Source organism: Hemitrygon akajei, chromosome 12, assembly GCF_048418815.1.
Source record: "Hemitrygon akajei chromosome 12, sHemAka1.3, whole genome shotgun sequence".
Taxonomy (NCBI): Eukaryota; Metazoa; Chordata; class Chondrichthyes; order Myliobatiformes; family Dasyatidae; genus Hemitrygon; species Hemitrygon akajei.
The window spans coordinates 81,114,831-81,134,846 of record NC_133135.1 but is presented as its reverse complement, the minus strand read 5'-3'; the positions used below and the strand labels follow the sequence as shown (position 1 = coordinate 81,134,846).

The following is a 20,016-nucleotide window of genomic DNA, read 5'->3' as shown; positions in this document are numbered from 1 at the left end:
GTTTAGGAGCTGGGAGGTAATGTTGCAGCTGTATGGGACCCTGGTCAGACCCCACTTGGAGTACTCTGCTCAGTTCTGGTCGCCTCACTACAGGTAGGATGTCGGTGTGGATAGTCAGAGGCTTTTTCCCAAGGCTGAAATGGCTAAGATGAGAGGGCACAGTTTTAAGGTGCTAGGAAGCAGGTACAGAGGAGATGTCAGGGTTAAGTTTTTTACACAGAGAGTGGTGAATGCGTGGAATGGACTGCTGGTGACGGTGGTGGAGGTGAATACGATAGGGTCTTTTAAGAGACTCCTGTTATACTGTAACCATTGCTTATGTATTCTTTCATGTTCAGTTGAAATGTGTGTGTTTGTAATCCCATTATCTATGTATCAATTTTATTTTGTTGATATTAATAATAATAATAAAAAGATTGAAAAAGAAAGAAAGAGACTCCTGGACAGGTACATGGAGCTCAGAAAAATAGAGGACTATGGGTAACCCTAGGTAATTTCTAAGGTAAGGACATGTTCGGCATGTCTTTGTGGGCCGAAGGGCCTGTATTGTGCTGTAGGTTTTTTGTCTTTCTATGTCGGTGATATTAAATCTGATTCTGAACAGTGAGTGGGTGATAATAATCATAAAATATAAAAGGGCTACGTCGGAAAGATTGACACATTTCAGTACACAGCATGTGAATGGATATTGTTTATGGAATGGATTGAGCAATATTTTAAAGCAAATGATATAGCCAATGAGAAGCAAGTGCCAAATTTAATGACTGCATTGGATTTAAAAGCATGCAGTTTGCAGAACACTTGGTTTTGTAAGTGAAAACAAAAGGGGGGGGGGTCTGTTTCAGAGTACATGGCTGACTTAAAGAGATTGAGCACTGTCATTTCAATGATGGGCTTAATGATGTCCTGAGAGATCATATAGTTTGTGGAATCTTATAAGAAAGCATTCAAAAACAACTTGTAACTGAAGCACAACTTACATTTGAAGGAGCAGTTGAAATTGCTGTATCAATGGAAACAGCAGACAGAGACATAACTGAGTTGCAGTCAGGAATGAAACTGAGTGTGAACAAAATTGCAGTGTCTAAGCAGAAGCCAGACTGGCCAAGCTAATTATGCTACCGTTGTGCTAAGGGCTCACATACAACAGACCATTCAGGTTTAAAGGCAAAACTTGCAGAAAATGCAATAAAGTAGGATGCATACAAAGAGCACGTTGGGCAGACAAATATAAATGGACTGTGCAGGGGAGAGAAAAAGGTAAAAAAAAATAAGTTGCAGTTTCAAAAAGAGCACTAATCTGCATATTGTTAATGAAAAATCTGGTAATGATGAGAGTGACACAGTACTGGGTAGCCTTGAGATTTTGAATGTGAAAATTAACAACAGACAAGCAATATGGCTTGTATCTGCAGTGAACATTCTTCGTTTACATCATGCATTGCGGGTTATATGTAAAAGTACATAATTGGTATACATCATCCTGTCACTACGTGATATGTACACACTTCATTTAAGGTGGAGGGTTATATGGCAGGCAGGGTTTAAGGGTCGGCACAACATTGTGGTGTATTGTTCTATGTTCACTTAAAGTAAAAAATGAAGTTAGACTCACGTTCCTGGCTCTCTTGTTTTCCTTTCAATTAGTTTTTATGTTTTGGAGTTGCAAAATATAACAAATGTATCCCCCAGAAAATTATTTAGTCTTCCCCAACCAGAAGCCCTGGATGAACCAAGATTTCCCATATCTGCTCAGGGCTTGATCAGTGGCTTTCAGGGAGAGGAACCATCCTGTCAGCATTTAACCTGTCCAGTCCTCTTGGAATCTTACGTGTTTCAATAAGGCTAACTGTTATGTTTCTAAGCAATGAGTTGTGTGGCAGCCTGTTCACTCTTTCCTCATAACACAATTTTCCTTATTGGGCCCATTCCAGTGAAGCTTCTATGAACTGCATCCAGTGAAATAGTATGTTTCCTTTAGTAGATAGACTGAAATTATTCAGTGCTCGAGGTATGATCTCAGTCATGTCTTGTAAAATTGCAGTAAAATTTTACTACCTTTTTTTAAAACTCCAACTGCCTCTCTTTTCCTGTTTAATTATTCAAAGGAACACTTAGTGTCCAGTTTTGTATTCCTTACAAAATTTGCATCATTGTATGCTTTTTCTCACTGTTACTATTTTTACTCTTCCTTTTCTGGTTTCTGAATTTTTCCCATTCAGATCAGCTGGAAACATTTTCCTCCTTATATATGTTATCCTTGCTTAACTTTAGTTTGCTGCTTTTGGTTCCACCCTTTAGAATTGTATTTTCCTTACTGAAAACATTTTTGCTCAGTATAATGAATTACTTAAATGACTGCCACTGCTTGCCAACTTTCCTTCCTGCTATTCTATTGGCACACTCAGCCTCAGCAAACTCTATCTCATTCCGTTGTATTTCCCTTTTTAAGTGATTTACTGTTGTTCTGACCCACCCTCCTCTTTATTCAGTCATAGAGCACTACAGCACAGTAATAGGCCCTTTGGCCTATCTAGTCTATGCTGAATTGCAATTCTGCCTAGGCCCATCAACTTGCACCTGGACCAGAACCCTCCATAACTTTCCCATCCATGTACTTACCAAATTTCTCTTAAATGTTGAAATCGAACCCGAATCCACCATTTCCATTGGCAGCTCTTTCCACACACTCTCCACCCTCTGAGTGAAGAAGTTCCCCTTAAATATTTCACCTTTATCCCATAACCTAATACCTCTAGTTCTATTCTCACCCAACCTCAGTGGTGAAAACAGCTTGCTTGTGTTTATCCTACTCACGTCACTCATAATTTTGTGTACATCTATCAAATCTCCCCTCATTCTCCTACGCTGTCAGAAAATATCGTCTTAACTTACTGAGCTTTTCCCTATAACTCAGACACCCGCCTCAGCAGGGTCAGGTCCCACTGCAAACTTTGATAGCCACCTTCACTGTGCACTACGCCCCAGTCTTGGTGCCATCTGCAAACTTGCTGATCCAGTTTACCACGCTGAAATAGATAACAAACAACAATGGACCCAGCACCGATAGTGGCACACCACTAGTAACAGGCCTCTAGTCAGAATGGCAACTATCTATTACCATTCTCTGACTTCCCCCACAAAGCCAATAGTTTTTCCAGTTTCTATGGAAAAAAGTACAATTGGAATTTCAGGCCAAAACCCCTTGGTAGGAGCGAAGAAAAAAAAGCTGAGGGGTAGATTTGAAAGGTGGGGGGAGGGGAGAGAGAAAAATGCCAGGTGATTGGTAAAACTTGAAGGGGGAGGGATGAAGCAAAGAGCTAGGAAGTTGATTGGTGAAAGAGACAGAAGGCCATGGAAGAAAGAAAAAGAGGGGAAAAGGAAGAGCACCAGAGGGAGGTGATGGGCAGGCAAGGAAGTAACATGAGAGAGGGATGGGGGGGAATATTGGCATTTCTGGAAGTTTGAGAAATCAGGTTGGAGTTACCAAAATGGAATATAAGGTGTTGTTCCTCCAACCTAAGTTTGGCCTTATCTCAACAGTGGAGGAGGCCATGGATGGACATCTTGGAATGAGAATAGGAAGTGGAATTAAAATCGGTGGCCACTGGGAGATCCTGCTTGTTCTGGCAGATGGAGCATAGATGCTTAGCAAAGTGGTCTCCCATTCTACATCGGGTCTCACTGATATACAAGAGGCCACACCGGGAGCACTGAACGCCGTATATGACCTCAACAGACATGTGTCACCTCACCTGGAAGGACTGTTTGGGGCCCTGAATGGTAGTGGGGGAGATGGTGTAGGGGCATGTGTAGCACTTGTTTTGTTTGCAAGGATGAGTGCCAGGAGGGACGAATGGACAAGCGAGTCATGCAGGGAGCGATCCCTTTGGAAAACAGAGTGGTGGGGAGCAACAAATGTTTTTGGTGATGTGATCCAGTTAGAGGTGGTGGAAGTTTTGGAGAATTATGTGCTGGGCACAGAGGCTGATGGGTTAGTAGGTGAGGACAAGAGGAGCCCTATCCCCGGTAGCATGGTGGGCGGTTAGGGTAAGAGCAGACGTGCGTGAAATGGAAGCAATGCGGTTGAGGGCAGAGTTGATGGAGGAGGAGGGAAGCCTCTTTTTTGATAAAGGAGGACATCTCCTTCATTCTAGAATGAAACGCCTCATCCTGAGAGCAGATGCGCTGGAGGCAGAGGAATTGAGATAAGGGGATGGTGTTTTTACAAGTAACAGGGTGGGACAAGGGATAGTCCAGGTAGCTGTGAGAGTCTGTGGGTTTATAGTAGACATCAGTGGATAAGATGTTTCCGGAGATAGAGACAGTGAGATTGAGAAAGGGAAGGGGCATGTCGGAAATAGACCAGGTGAATTTGAGAGCACAGTGGAGGTTGGAGGCAAAGTGGATGAAATTGACGAGTTCAGCATGGGTGCAGGAAGCAGCACCAATGCAGTCGTTGATGTAGCGTAGGAAAAGTGTGGGACATCACCAATGTAGGCTTGGTACATAATTTCTCCTTTGGGTCCTCCCACTTCCTTTAAACAAAAGGGGTACCAATGGGCACTCGCATGGGTCCCAGCTATGCCTGCCTGTTTGTCTTATGTTCCAAGCCTGGCCTGCTGAGTTCCTCCAGCATTTTATGTGTGTTGATTGGATTTCCAGCATCTGCAGAATTTCTCTTGTTTGTGATTTATTCCAGTTTACTGCCTAAGACTGAATCTTCTTTACTAGCTTTCCATGAGGGATATTGTCCATGCAGACAATATCCACTGCCTTGCCTTCATCAATTTCCCTGATAACTTCCTCAAAAAGAAACTATAAAGTTGGTTGGACATGACTTACCACACACAGTGCCATGTTGACTATCCTTAATCAGTCCTTGTCTATCCAAATACTTCATATATATAATCCCTTAGAATACCTTCTGATAACTTTCCCACTACTGTTGTTAGGCTCACTGGCCTATGGTTTCCTGACTTTTTCTTGGAGCCTTTATTAAACATCAGAACGTTACTTATCCTAATCCTCCAGCAGCTCACTCATGGCAAAAAAAACTTTTTAAATATCTCTGCTAGGATCCCTGCAATCTCTGCACTAGTCTCCTACAGGGTCTGTAGGCACAACTTGTCAGGGCCTGGGGATTACAGTGGCATGCAAAAGTTTGGGCACCCCTGGTCAAAATTTCTGTTACTGTGAATAGTTAAGTGAGTAGAAGAGGAACCAATCTCCAAAAGTCAGAAAGTTAAAGATGAAACATTTTTTTCAACATTTTAAGCAAGATTAGTGTATTATTTTTGTTTTGTACAATTTTAGAGTGAAAAAAAGGAAAGGAGCACCATGCAAAAGTTTGGGCACCCCAAGAGATTTGAGCTCTCAGATAACTTTTACCAAGTTCTCAGATCTTAATTAGCTTGTTAAGGCTATGGCTTGTTCACAATCATCATTAGGAAAGGCCAGGTGATGCAAATTTCAAAGCTTTATAAATACCGACTCCTCAAACCTTGTCACAACAATCAGCAGCCATGGGCTCCTCTAAGCAGCTGCCTAGCATTCTGAAAATTAAAATAAATGATGCCCACAAAGCAGAAGAAGGCTATCGGAAGATAGCAAAGCGTTTTCAGGTAGCCGTTTCCTCAGTTCGTAATGTAATTAAGAAATGGCATTTAACAGGAATGGTGGAGGTCAAGTTGAGGTCTGGAAGACCAAGAAAACTTACCAAGAGAACTGCTTGTGGATTGCTAGAAAGGCAAATCAAAACCTCTGTTTGACTGCAAAAGACCTTCAGGAAGATTTAGCAGACTCTGGAGTGGTGGTGCACCGTTTTTTTGTGACATCTGCATAAATATGACCTTCATAGAAGAGTCATCAGAAGAAAACCTTTCCTGTGTCCTCACCACAAAATTCAGTGTCAGAAGTTTGCAAAGGAACATCCTAACAAGCCTGATGCATTTTGGAAACAAGTCCTGTGGACTGATGAAGTTAAAATAGAACCTTTTGGCTGCAATAAGCAAAGGTATGTTTGGAGAAAAAAGGGCACAGAACTTCATGAAAAGAACACTTCTCCAAATGTTAAGCATGAGGGTGGATCAATCATGCTTTAGGTTTGTGTTGCAGCCACTGGCACAGGGAACATTTTACTGGTAGTGGGAAGAATGAATTCAATTAAATACCACCAAATTCTGGAAGCAAACATCACACCGTCTGTAAAAAAGCTGAAGATGAAAAAAAGATGGCTTCTACAACAGGATAATGATCCTAAACACGCCTCAAAATCCACAATGGACTACCTCAAGAGGCACAAGCTGAAGGTTTTGCCATGGCCCTCACAGTCCCCCGACTTAAACATCATCGAAAATCTGTGGATAGACCTCAAAAGAACAGTGCAGCCAAGACGGCCCAAGAATCTCACAGAACTAGAAGCCTTTTGCGAGGAAGAATGGGCAAAAATCCCCTAACCAAGAATTGAAAGACTCTTAGCTGGCTACAGGAAGCATTTGCAAGCTGTCATACTTGCCAAAGGGGGTGTTACTAAGTACTGACCATGCAGGGTGCCCAAACTTTTGCTTCGGGCCCTTTTCCTTTTTTGTTATTTTGAAATTGTAAAGGATGGAAGTAAAAAAAAAATCTTGCTTAAAATATTGAAGAAATGTGTCTTCTTTAAATTTATGCCTTTTGGAAATCAGGTCATCTCTTACTCGCTTAGCTATTCACAGTAACAGAAATTTTGACCGGGGTGCCTGAAGTTTTGCATGCCACTGTATATCTACCCTAATTTTCCTCAAGACAGCAAACACCTCCTCCTTTGTAAACTGTTTCCATTCCATGACCTCATTGCTGCTTTGCCTCACTTCTGTAAACTCTGTGTCTGTCTTTGGATTAAATATAGTAGCAAAAAATCCATTGAAGATTTATCCCAGCTCTGTTACATTAATAGCCAGAAGATCCATTTTATTTAAATGGAAAGATCCTAAGCCCCCTACTACATTTCAATAGTTTTCCCAAGTTATAACATGTTTAAACTTGGAAAAAAATTAGGAATGGCATTAGGTTAAATTTGGAGAAACTTGGAGACCATTTATTCAACATTTTTATATGATGTAAGCTGACCTTTTCCGAATCCTTCTCATAACTTTTTGTTCGCGTATAGTGGATCAGAGTTAATGACAAATAATGAAACATGGCAGCCCAGCTTTTGTTTTATTTTGTGTTTTTTTTTAGTTTAGTGGGACTTTTTTTTCCTCTTTTTGTAAAAAAATTTTTTTTGTATTTTTCATGTCTAGTTACTAAGAGATTGGGAGGCTTAGATTACACATGTTACTCGGAGTCTGTTTCTGTACATGTTAACTGTTATTAATGTAATCCCAATCTCTTTGTATCATTATCATTGTTAAGTTTATCTACTTGAAATTCAATAAAAAAGATTGAGAAAGAAAGATTTATCCCAGCTCTTTTGACTCCCATCTTTAGATGACCACACTCATCTTCCAGATGACCAATTTTCTCCTTTGCTATCTTTTTGCTCTTAATATATCTGTAGAAGCTCTTGGAATTCTTCACCTTGTCTGTTATAGCAATCTCGTGCTTTCTTTTAGTCCTCCTGATTTCCTTAAGTGTTCTCTTATATTTTATATACTCATGTACCTCATTTGTTCCTTCCTGCCTTTACCTGCTGTGCACCTCCTTCTTAACCAGGCCTCAGTATATCTCAAAAACCAATATTCCCTGAACCTGTTAGCCTTGCCTTTTATTTTGACAAGAACATAGAAATTCTGCAGTCTCAGCATATCATTTTTTGAAGGCCTCACTCTTGCTAAGTACACCTTTGCTGGAAAACAACCTGACCTAATCCACACTTGGCAGATCCTTTCTAATACCATCAAAATTGGCCTTTCTCCAAATGAGAATCTCAACTTGAGGACCAGACTTATTCTTCTCCACCATAATTATCTTGAAACATTCTGATCACCAGATGCAGTGTGTTCCCTACATAAACGTCTGTCACCTGCCCTATATCATCCCCAATTGACAATTTGGGAATATCATTGACAATTTCCCTCCTGTTCACCCCCTCTCCCCCACTCAGCACACCAATCCGGGTGCAGAGGCACCAGTGCCTCCCTTCCTCCCTCCTCCCCCCTCCAATTCAACATATGGATGAACAACATAGGCTACCACTGTCTACATCCCTTCCTGGCCCTGCACCAACCATCCACACCTCCACATCCCAACTGCTAACATCCCAATCTTCACCCATCAACTCCCTAGACATCATGGACTCACCTTCATTACTAAGCAATGTGAGAAGAGCTGTAGGGAAACTGACACAGCAAAGCATTGGCCGAGATGATGTGAACTCCAATGTCCTGAAGCCGTTGTGTAGAGTTCTCTAGTGTATTTTCAATCTGAGTTTCAGCCTGGAAAGGGTCCAGACTGTGGAGCCTATTGTGTGGTCCCAGTACCCAAGAAGGGCCAACCAAAAGTTTTGAATGACTGCGGTTGTCTGGTCCTGATCTCACACTTTATGAAGACCTTAAAGAGGCTGGTCCTGGCTTACCTCTGACCTCTAGTCAAATCAGCCCTCAATCCTTGCAGTTTGCTTACAAGGAGCACAATGGAGAAGATGATGCTGTCATTTAGCTGCTGAACAGAGTCTACTCCCATTTGGATAAGCAGGGTAGCACTGTGAGGATCATGTTTTTTGATTTCTCAAGTTCCTTCAATACCATACAGCCCTCATTTCTGGGGGGAAAGCTCCATTCAGTGCAGATTGGCACTTACATTGTATCTTGGATAATGGACTACTTGACTGGCACACCACAGTTATGTGTAGCTTCAGAGCTGTGTGTTAGACATGGCTATAACAGCACTGGGGCCCCACAGGGGACAGTATTGGCTTTTTTCCTGTTTACCCTGTATACCTAGGACTTTAGATACAACACTGAATTATGTCATCTGCAGAAATTCTCTGATGACTCAGCAATATTTGGGTGTTAAAAGGGGGAACAGGAGGATGAATATAGGGCCCTGGTGGAGCACTGTCAAATGGTTCAAGCTGAATCATCTGCAGCTCAACATTAATAAGACAAAGGAGATGGTGATGGACTTTAGGAAGATTAAGCCTGCACTGCTCCCTGTTAGTATTGATAGGACCTGAATGTGGTGAGGACCTACAAGTACCTGGGGGTGCACCTGGATAACAGACTTGAGTGGAGCACCAACACGGAGGCTACGTACAAGAAGGGCCAGTGTCACTTCTACTTCCTGAGGAGACTGAGGTCCTTTGGAGTATGCAAGCCTCTTCTTCACATGTTGTCTCCAGTACAATCTTCTATGCGGTGGTGTAATGGGGTAATGGCATCAATAGGCTCAATAAACTGATTAGAAGGGCTGGCTCTGTTATAGGAGTCAAACTGGACATTGGAGTCTGTGGTAGAACAAAGGACCCTACAGAAAAACCTAGCAATTCTGAACAATGTTTCTCACCCTCTGCATGCCACCTTGGCTGAACAGAGGAGCACTTTTAGTAATAGACTAAGACAACTGTGTTGCTCCAAAGGATATGAAGTCATTCTTGCCCTCAGTCATTAGGCTGTATAATGAGCCAACCTACAGCTGGGGAAGTGGTGACACTCCCCTGTTAAGACAGTTTGTGGTAACTTATTTTTTACTTTTTCTGCTTCTCTTCTAATATTTATTCTGTGCACTTGTAATGCTACTGTGACATTGTAATTTTGTTTGGGATCAATAAAGTATTTATGTACCTATCTATTTTATAATACTGGAGTACTGGTTAATATGTAGAAAGTTAAAATCATTTACTATCACATTCTTATGTTTCTTGCAATAGTCTGTGAACTTGCTACAAATTTGCTGCTCTAAATCTCACTGACTTTTTGGTGCTCTAATTATAATCCCATTATATTATAGACCACCCAGCAGCTTTGACCTTTTGATTCCAACATCTCAGCAGCATTTTTCTCCACAACCATTGCACTTTCTGTTCTGGTGCTCTGGTTCCCACACCTCCCCGTCTCCCAGAACATCTTTGTAGTTGGGGCCTGGATATATTGATTAGGGAAACTTCCTGAACACATTTGACAAAAATTTGGCAGATGATACTAAGATAGGTGGTGTTGTGGATAATTAAGTAGATTTTCAAAGCTTGCAGAGAGATTTAGGCCAGTTTGAAGAGTGGGCTGAAAGATGGCAGATGGCGTTTAATGCTGGTAAGTGTGAGGTGCTACATTTTGGTAGGAATAATCAAAATAGGACATACATGGTAAATGGTAGGGCATTGAAGAATGCAGTAGAACAGAGTGATCTAGGAATAATAGTGCATAGTTCCCTGAAGGTGGAATCTCATGTGGATAGGGTGGTGAAGAAAGCTTTTGGTATGCTGGCCTGTATAAATCAGAGCATTGAGTAAAGGAGTTGGGATGTAATGTTAAAATTGTACAAGGCATTAGTGAGGCCAAATTTGGAGTATTGTGTACAGTTCTGGTCACCGAATTATAGGAAAGAGGTCAACAAAATAGAGAGAGTACAGAGGAGATTTACTAGAATGTTACCTGGGTTTTGGCGCCTAAGTTACGGAGAAAGGTTGAACAAGTTAGGTCTTTATTCTTTGGAGCTTAGAAGGTTGATATTTAAAATTATGAGGGGGATAGATGGAGTTGACATGGATAAGCTTTTTCCATTGAGAGTAGGGGAGATTCAAACAAGAGGACATGAGAGTTGAGGGGCAAAAGTTTAGGGGTAACATGAGGGGGAACTTTTTTACTCAGAGAGTGGTAGCTGTGTGGAACGAGCTTCCAGTAGAAGTGGTAGTGGCAGGTTCGGTATTGTAATTTAAAGTAAAATTGGATAGGTATATGGACAGGAAAGGAATGGAGGGTTATGGGCTGAGTGCAGGTCAGTGGGACTAGGTGAGAGTAAGTGTTTGGCATGGACTAAAAGGGCTGAGATGGCCTGTTTCCATGCTGTAATTGTTATATGGTTATAAACTCCATCCCATCTGTCCTTTTTACAGTATGGTAGTTCCAGTCAATATATGGAAAGTTAAAATCACCTGTTATCACAGCCTTATTTTTCTTGCAACTGTCTGCTATCTCTCCACAAATTTGCTCTTCTAAACTCTACTGACTATTGGGTCTATGATATAATCCTATCAATGTGGTCACCCCTTACTTATTCCTCAGATCCGCCCACATAGCCTTAGTAGATGAGCCCTCCAATCTGTCCTGGCTGAGCATTGTCGAGATTCTTTCCTTGATTAGTGACATCACCCCTAACGCTCTGTCATATCTAAAACAGCGGGATCCTGGAGCATTGAGCTGCCAATCCTGCCTCTCCTGTAACCATCTCACTAATGGCCACAATACTGCTTGTATTGAAATATACATGACTCAGAACATTAATACCACCAGTATCAATCTTTTGAATCTTGTCTTTGTATGTAGGCTTAACATCATTTTTCTCCACAACCGCTATTTGTTCTGGCGCTCTGGTTCCCACTCCCACCCCAGCAACTCTAGTTTAAATCCACCCTGTCCAGCACTGGTAAACCAATTACCCAGTTTCCCTCGGGATCAATAAAGTATGTCTGTCTGTCTGATAAACAGTAAACTTTCCTGCTAGAATATCAGCCCCCCCTCCAGTTCAGGTGCAAGCCATCACGTCTACACAGGTCCCACCTTTCCTGTAAGAGAGCCCAGTGATCCAAAAATCTGACGACCTCCCTCCTACACCAACTCTTTCGCCACATGTTAAACATTATGATCTTATTTCTGGCCTCAATAGCACATGGTACAGGGAGCAATCCTGAGACCACAACTATGGAGGTCCTAACCTTTAATTTAGCACCTAATTCATTGAGCTGCTAATCTTGCCTCCCCTGAAATCAAGTCTCACCAATGGGTACAATACCATAATTCCAAAGGTCCATAAAACCATAAGACATTGGAGCAGAATTAAGCATTCAGCCCATTGAATCTGCTCTGCTATTCCATCATGCCTGGTCCCAGATCCCACTAATCTCCACACACGTGTCTTCTCCCACATCTTTTGATGAACTGACCAATCAGGAGACAATCAACTTCTGTCTTAAATATACCCACGGACTTGGACTGCACCACAGTCTGTGGCAGATCATTTCACAGATTCACTATTATGGCTAAAAAAAAGTTTCTCCTTACCTCTGTTCAAAAAGGTTGCTCCACAGTTTTGAGGCTGTGCCCTCTAGTTCTGGGTACCCTCACCATAGGAAACAGCCTCTCCACGTCCACCCTATCTAGTCCTTTCAACATTCAGTAGGCTTCAATGAGATCCTCCTGCATTCTTCTAAATTCCAGTGAGCACAGGCCCAATGCTGCCAAATGCTCCTCATATGTTAATTCCTTCATTTCCAGAATCATCCTCGTGAATCTCCTCTGGACTCTCTCCAATGACAACACATGTTTTATGAGATATTGAGCCCAAGGCTGTTGACAGTACTCCATGAGGCCTGACTAGTGTGTTGTAAAAGCTCAGCATTATTTCCTTGCTTTTATATTGTATTCTCCTTGAATGAATGAAAGAAAGAGAGAGAGAGATGTACCACAGATTCAACTTGTAAATTACACTTCAGGGAGTCTTGCACAAGGACTCTTAAATCCCTCTGCAACTCTGATGTTTGAACCTTCTCCCCATCTAAATAATAGTCCACACTGTTGTTCCTTTTACCAAAATGCATACTCATACATTTCTCAACACTATTCCATCTCCCACTTTTTTGCCTATTCTTCCAGTTTGAGTCCTCCTGCATTGCTTCCTCAGAACTGCCTACCCCTCCACCTGTCTATGTATCATTTGCCAACTTTGCCAGAAAGCCATCAATTCCATTATCCAAATCATTGACAAACAATGTGAAAAGTAGCAGTCCCAATACTGACCCCTGAGGAACACCACTAGTTACCGGCAGCCAACCAGAAAAGGCCCCTTTTATTCCCACTTTCTGCCTCCTGCCTGTCAAACATTCCTCTCTACATGTCAATATTTTTCCTGTAATGCTAAAGGATGTTATCTTGTTAAGCAGCCTCATGTGTGCAATCTTATCAAATACCTTCTGAAAATCCAAGTAAATGCCATCCACTGCCACTCCTTTGTCCACCGTGCTTGTTACTTCCTCGAAGAACTCTTAACAGATTTGTCAGGCAAGATTTCCCTTTACAGAAACCATGCTGACTTTGACTTATTTTATCATTAGACTCAAGTACCCGAAACCTCATCCTTAATGATAGACTCCAGCACTTTCCAACCAAAGAGGTTAGGCTAACTGGCCTATAATTTATTTTCTTTTGCCTTCCTCCATTCTTAAAGAGTGGAGTGACATTTGCAAATTTCCAGTCCTGTAGTACCATTCCAGAAACAAGTGATTCTTGAAAGATCCTGACCAATGCATCCATTAACTTTTCAGCAACCCCTCTCAGGACTTTGGGATGTAGTCCATCTGGTCCAGGTAACTTGTCCACTTCAAAGCCTTTAAGTTTGCTTAGCACGTTTTCCTTTGTAATAGCAATGGCACTCATCTCCTGCTCCCTGACACTCACGGACTTCTGGCACACTGCTAGCGTCTTCCACAGTGAAGACTGATGCAAAATACCCATTAAGTTCAACTGCCATTTCTTTGTCTTCCATTACTACCTCACCAGCATAATTTTCCAGTGGTCCAGTATCAAATCTTACCTCCCTTTTACTCTTTCTATAATTGAAAAAACATTTAGTATCCTTCTTTATATTATTGGCTAGTCTGCCCTCCTATTTAATTTTTTTCCCTTGTAGCTTTATTTCATTGCCTTTTGTTGGACTTTAGAAGCTTCCCAATCATCCAACTTCCCACTCACTTTTTCTACCTTCTATATCCTTTCCTTGGCTTTTATGCAGTCCTTAACTTCTTTTGACAGCCATGGTGGCTCAGAAGCGAAGGGGGCAGAGGAGGTAAGCTGTGGTGATAGCGGATTGGTTAGTTAGGGGAACAGAATGAAGTTCTGTGAATGTGAACAAGATTTCTGGATGATATGTTGCCTCCTGGGTGCCATGGTCTGGGATATCTTGGATTGAGTCACAGCATTTCTAAGTGGGAGAGTGAATGGCCAGAAGTCATGGTCCATGTAGGTACCAATGAGGTTCTGATACAAAGAAGAGCGATAAGGTTCTGCAAAGAGAGTTCAGGACTTTAGGTGCTGAGTTAAAGGGCAGGATCTCGGGGGCTGTGATCTCAGGATTGTTACCGATGCCTGTAGCAGTCCGAGGGCTTTAGAGGAACAAATTTGTAGAGAGATCGCAGACTAGTGCAAGAAGCATAAGGTAGTTATAGTAGATGATTTTAACTTACCACATATTGACTGGGACTCCTATATGTCAAAAGGACTAGATGGGATAGAGTTTGTCAAATGTGTTCAGGAAAGTTTTCTTAATCAGTACATAGAAAATCCTAATGAGAGAGTGTATGATACTTGATCTACTATCAGGGAGTGAGATAGGGCACGTGAACACTTTGCATCTACTGATCACAATGCCATTAGTTTCAAAGTAAATATGCAAAAAGATAGGTCTGGTCCACAGGTTGATATTCTAGGTCGGAGAAAGGCCAAGTTTGATGATATCAGAAAGGATCTGTCAAACGTATATTGGGACAGGGAATTTTCTGGCAAAGATGTACTTGGTAAGTGGGAAGCCTTCAAAAGCAAAATTTTGAGAGTATAAGGCTTGTATGTGCCTGTCAGAATAAAAGGTAAAGATAACAAGTGTTGGGAACCTTGGTTTTCAGGAGATATTCAGGCCTTAGTTAAGAAAAAAAATTAGTTGCATTGCAGGTATAGGCAGGCAGGAACAAATAAGGTGCTTATTGAGTATAATAAATGCAAGAGAACACTTAAGAAGTAAATCAGGAGGGCTAAATGAAGTTACGAAGTTGCCTTAGCATACAAGTGAAAGAGAATCCCAAGAGATTGTACAGATATGTTGAGAGCAAAATGATTGCAAGGGACAAAATTGGTCCTCTGGAAGATCAAAATGTGTGGAGCCAAAAGAGATGGGGAAGATCTTAAATGCATTTTTTACATCTGTATTTACTCAGGAAACAAACACAGAGTCTATAAGGCAAAACAGCGTCAACTTCATGGACTTTATACAGATTACAGAGGAGGAGGTGTTTGCTGTCTTGAGACAGATTAGGATGAATAAATTCCCAGTACCTGACAAGTTGTCGCTCAGAACCTGCGGGAGGCAAGTGCAGAAATTGCCGGGACCCCAACAGAGATATTTAAATCATCCTAGCGGCAAGTAGGATGATTTAGCTATCGTTAGCTAAATCATCCTCCAATCAGAGGATTGGAGGATTGCTAATGTTGTTCTGCTGTTTAAGAAAGGCTCTAAAATTAAACCAGGACAATATAGGGCAGTGAGCCTGACATCAGTAGTGGGAAAGTTATTGGAAGGTATTCTAAGAGACTGGATATATGAGTATTTGGAGAGACGTGGACTGATTAAGGATAGTCAGTACGGCTTCATGTGTGTTAGTTTGTGTCTAACCAATCTTAGATTTCGTCGAAGAAATTAGGTGGAAAGTTGAGGAAGGCAAGGCAGTTGATGTTGTCTACATGGATTTCAGCAAGGCATTTGACAAGGTCCCGCATGGGAGGTTGGTCAAGGATGTTCAGTTGCTCGCCATTCAAGATGAGGTAGTAATTTGGGTTAGACATTAACTTCTTGGGAAAAGCCAGAGTGGTAGTAGATGGTTGCCCTCCTGACTGGAGGCCTGTGACTAGTGGAGTCCCGCAGGAATTGGTGCTGGGTCTGTTGTTGTTTGTCATATATATCATCAATCTAAATGATAATGTGGTTAACTAGATTAACAAACAACCCAATGACACCACATTGGGAGTGTAATGGACGGCAAGGAAGATGATCATGGCTTGCAGATGGATGGGGACCAGTTGGTAAAAAGGGCTGAAAAATAGCTGATGCCATTTGCTGCAGACTATCGTGAGGTGTTGCACTTCAGTAGAACCAACTAGGGTAGGTCTTACACAGTGAATGCTAGGGCACTGAGGCGTGCAGTAGTACAAGGGATTTGGAAATACAGGTCCATAATTCATAGAAAGGGTTGATAGTGTCATAAAGAAAACTTCTGGCACTTTGCTTTTCATAAATCAGTATTGAGTACAGGAGATGGGGTGTTATGTTGAAGTTTTATAAGACTTTGCTGAGGCCTAATTTGGAGTATTGTGTACAGATTTGGTCACCTACCTACAGGAAGTAGTATAGAGAAAATTTACAAGGATGTTGCGGGGTCTGGAGTACCTGAATTATATGGAAAGATGAAATAGGTTGGTATTTTATTCCTTGGATAGTAGAAGACTGAGGGGAGACTTGATAGAGGTATAGAAATTTATGAGGAGTATAGATAGGGTAAATGCAAGCAAGCTTTTTCCATTGAGGTTGGGTGGGACTACAACGAGAGGTCATGGGTTAAGGACAAAAGGTGAAAAGTTTAAGGGGAACATGAGGGGAAACTTCTTCATTCAGAGGGTCATGAGAGTGTGCATCAGCTGCCTGCGTAAGTGATGCATACAAGCACGATTTCAGTGTTTAAGAGAAGTTTGGAAAGGTACATAGATGGTAGGGGTATGGAGGGTTATGGTCCCAGTGCAGTTTAAATGTCTCACCACAGACTAGATGGGCCGAATAGCTGTTTCTATTCTGTACTTTTCTATGACTAGTTCTGTATTTTGTATTCAACTGGAAGAATAACACCATTGTGGAATGTATGGCTAACAATGTTATTAATTAAACCAAGGTGGACTGCATCAACTGCAGGGCCGTCGCATCGCATCTTTTGGTTCTGGCCTATAAATATATTTCAGCTTCAGTTGCAAATGAAGGAATGTTCAATGTCCACAACCAAATCCAACAAGAAAGAAACTAACTGGTTGATATATGTGCGTTTTCTTTTCTTTGTGGCTAAAGTACCAAGGGCAGGAATTAATCCTTAATATGCCTGGAGCTTTGGGCCCCAACTTGACCACTATACCAAACCTCAGAAAGCAGCCACAGACACTCTTCTGTCTACCAGCTGATCTTCTATGTATTCTTTGTGTTCAGATTCCATTGTTCACAATAATTGATTTTCTGAATGGTTCCTAGGATGTGTTTCTGCTACTTTTGGAAACAAAAACTTCAAATGCATTACGTTATAAATCTGTTAATTCAGTTTCTCTAACAGTTGTGAGCTGAGAAGGGAAAAGTTATTCCAGATTGTCAGGATAACTGAGTTTTGGGTAATTGTTTTAATTATTAGTGTTAAATAGTTACTTATTTTATATTGCTGCAGTTTACTCTTAATTTTTAGCAAAAGAGAAAAACATAGATTTTTGAGTCCGTACTTAGCTCAGGATAAAGCCAAACTGAAATGATCAAAGCTTCTCACCTCTTTATACTGACTATCACCCCTCTGTACTCGCAGTTTAGCTGCAAGGTTTTGTCTGAAACATTGATCATTCCTCTGCCTCCAGAGACGCTGCCTGACCTACTGTGTTCCTACAGCAGTTAGATTTTTTTTGAATGAACTTAACAAGATTATAATTTCTGTGAAATGTTCACATTAATCTGTTGCCTTTTTATTGTACTTAATGATCTTTTTTCTTTGTAGGTACACAGGGAAGTAATACCAGCACACACAGTTTATGCCTTGAATATAGAAAGGATATTGGCTAGACTCTGGCACCCAAGCCATGAGGAGTTAGAGCAGGACAAGATCCATCGACAAAGACTGGCAGTCAAAGAAGGCCTTGTTTGTTGACTGGTCGCAGCCGGTTTTGGAGCTCAGAACATGCTTTGCATTGGCTGTTAAAGAATAAGATAATTGCTGATCTAAGTTGGATCCCTCATCAACGGTCATGTTATGTCTATGCCATCAGTGGATAATCCCTGCACTAGGAAGCATTATTGCCTGTAGCTAATGACAAACGTGACTTTAAATAATGGACAATGTTACTTAAATTTAACAGCTTTGATAAAATATTCACAATAAATTTTATAGCTGTGTGTTTCCCTTCATCTATTAAGCAGCTGCATTGCTGTTATGCATTCCAAAAAATTGGTATGGCCAAATTTGCTTTGAGTTATCTGATTTGAGGTTGCAAAGTGTGATATGTGTGTACTAATTCCCTACTCATACGTTCCTGTTTCCTTGCAACGGAGAAGGTGATCATTTGATTCAAGTCAGTTGTGACCATCAGATCAATCCTAACATATACTTTGTGACACGCCCATTAACATATCCTGATTCACCCACCAGCCACCTACTCTAAGAGTAATTTATAGTTGGCATGTAACTGAACAACCAGTGTGTCTTTGAGATGTGGCAGGAAACACACGCAATAACATGGAGAAAGTGTGAGGTCTACACAGAGTGCACCTGAGGTTTGGATTGAACGTAGGTTGCCGGAAGTATGACACACTTGTACTTCCTGCAGCACCACTCTGCCAGCCTATAGATTAATTCTAAAGTAAGCTGGTTCAGTATTTTGCTAAAGGTTAGAATTTCACACAAGAAACTAAGCAAGCATTTGCTAAAGGTTTGCCAAGTACTTAAAGGCCTGATTGATTTCCCTTTTGTGCATAATACCTGCCAACTAATGTAAAATAACTTCGCTAGGTAGATCCTGATTCCTTGTGCAAGTTTAATTGAAGGAAAATACCATTATTGATGGGCAAAATGTCTTAAGTGCATGTTTACCAATGCATTGTAATAACAACATTGAATAAGTTTATTTTTGTACGATAAAAATTTGAGATATAATCTGTATAATACAGGATCTTTTGTATACAAGTTTTTTTTACATTTGTTTTACATGTTTGTGTATTTATAATTTTATTTTGTAGTTGATGTGGAAAAATGCTGTAGTCAATTCATTTAAATATCAATAAAACCAGATGTCATTTAGCTTATGTTGAAAAATTTGCAAGTATTAATCTCTGAATTTTGAATATACAACTCGAAATTGATTTTTAAAATTGTCTAAAATCCTTTACCAGTATATACTGCACATACAACACGGTTGTGCAAAACCATTATTTTCATGCTTGGATCAACCTACAGTTTGGTTATATAATCAGCTGCATCACACCATTGCACTATATTTTAAGTTGATAGATTGCTTATCCTACATCCAGAACTGGATGAACAGAATTTTTTTTTCTAATTTGCTCAGAAAACCGAATTTGGTTCCTGCCTGTTCATAGCAGCCAGTTCCATTCCTCTCCACTTTGGAGCTGAATTGGTCTGTTTCCAACCTTGATATCCTGTTTGATTCTGAAATGAGGTTTAGACCACAAATTGCGCCATCACAAAGTCATTTATTTCCACATCCGATTCTTCTTTGCTTCACTCAGATCCCCTCATAATTTTCATTATCTTTAAACTTAAGTATACAAACACGTCTCCATGGATCTTCCCAATTTTACTCCATTGCAATCTGAAGGCTAACTGAACTCTGCTGCTCCAAATCTGTACTCACGCCAGGTTCTATTCACCTGTCACAATAGCACAATAACTGCCAAATCATAAACAAGAGAAAATCTGCAGATGCTGGAAATCCAAGCAACAGGCACAAAATGCTGGAGGAACTCAGCAGGTCAGACAGCATCTATGGAAAAAAGTACAGTTGACATTTCTGCCGAAAGCCTTCTGCAGGACTGGAGTAAAAAAGCTGAGGAGTAGATTTAAAAGATGGGGGGAGGGATAGGAGAAACACCAGGAAATAGGTGAAACCTGGAGGAGAAGGGATGAAGTAAAGAACTGGGAAATTGGTGAAAGAGACAAGGCCATGGAAGAAAGAAAAAGTGGGGAGGAGCATCAGAGAGAGGTGATGAGCGGCAAGGAGATATAGGAGAGGGACAAGGGATGGGAAATGGTGAAGCAGGGGTGGGGTTGGGGGCATTATGGAAGTTTGAGAAATCAATGTTCATGCC

General features: G+C 41.1%; 1 protein-coding gene across 1 annotated transcript in view; it reads left to right on the top strand.

Moving 5' to 3' along the window:
• The window catches only part of tada1 (transcriptional adaptor 1), an 85,484-nt gene extending 66,481 nt beyond the window's left edge, over positions 1 to 19,003 (top strand). Inside the window, exon 8 of the mRNA XM_073063597.1 lies at positions 17,693 to 19,003. Within this exon, the coding sequence (XP_072919698.1) occupies positions 17,693 to 17,842 (150 nt within the window). The 3' untranslated portion in view covers positions 17,843 to 19,003. The remainder of the gene's footprint in view (positions 1 to 17,692) is intronic.
• The last annotated feature ends 1,013 nt before the right edge of the window (positions 19,004 to 20,016 follow it).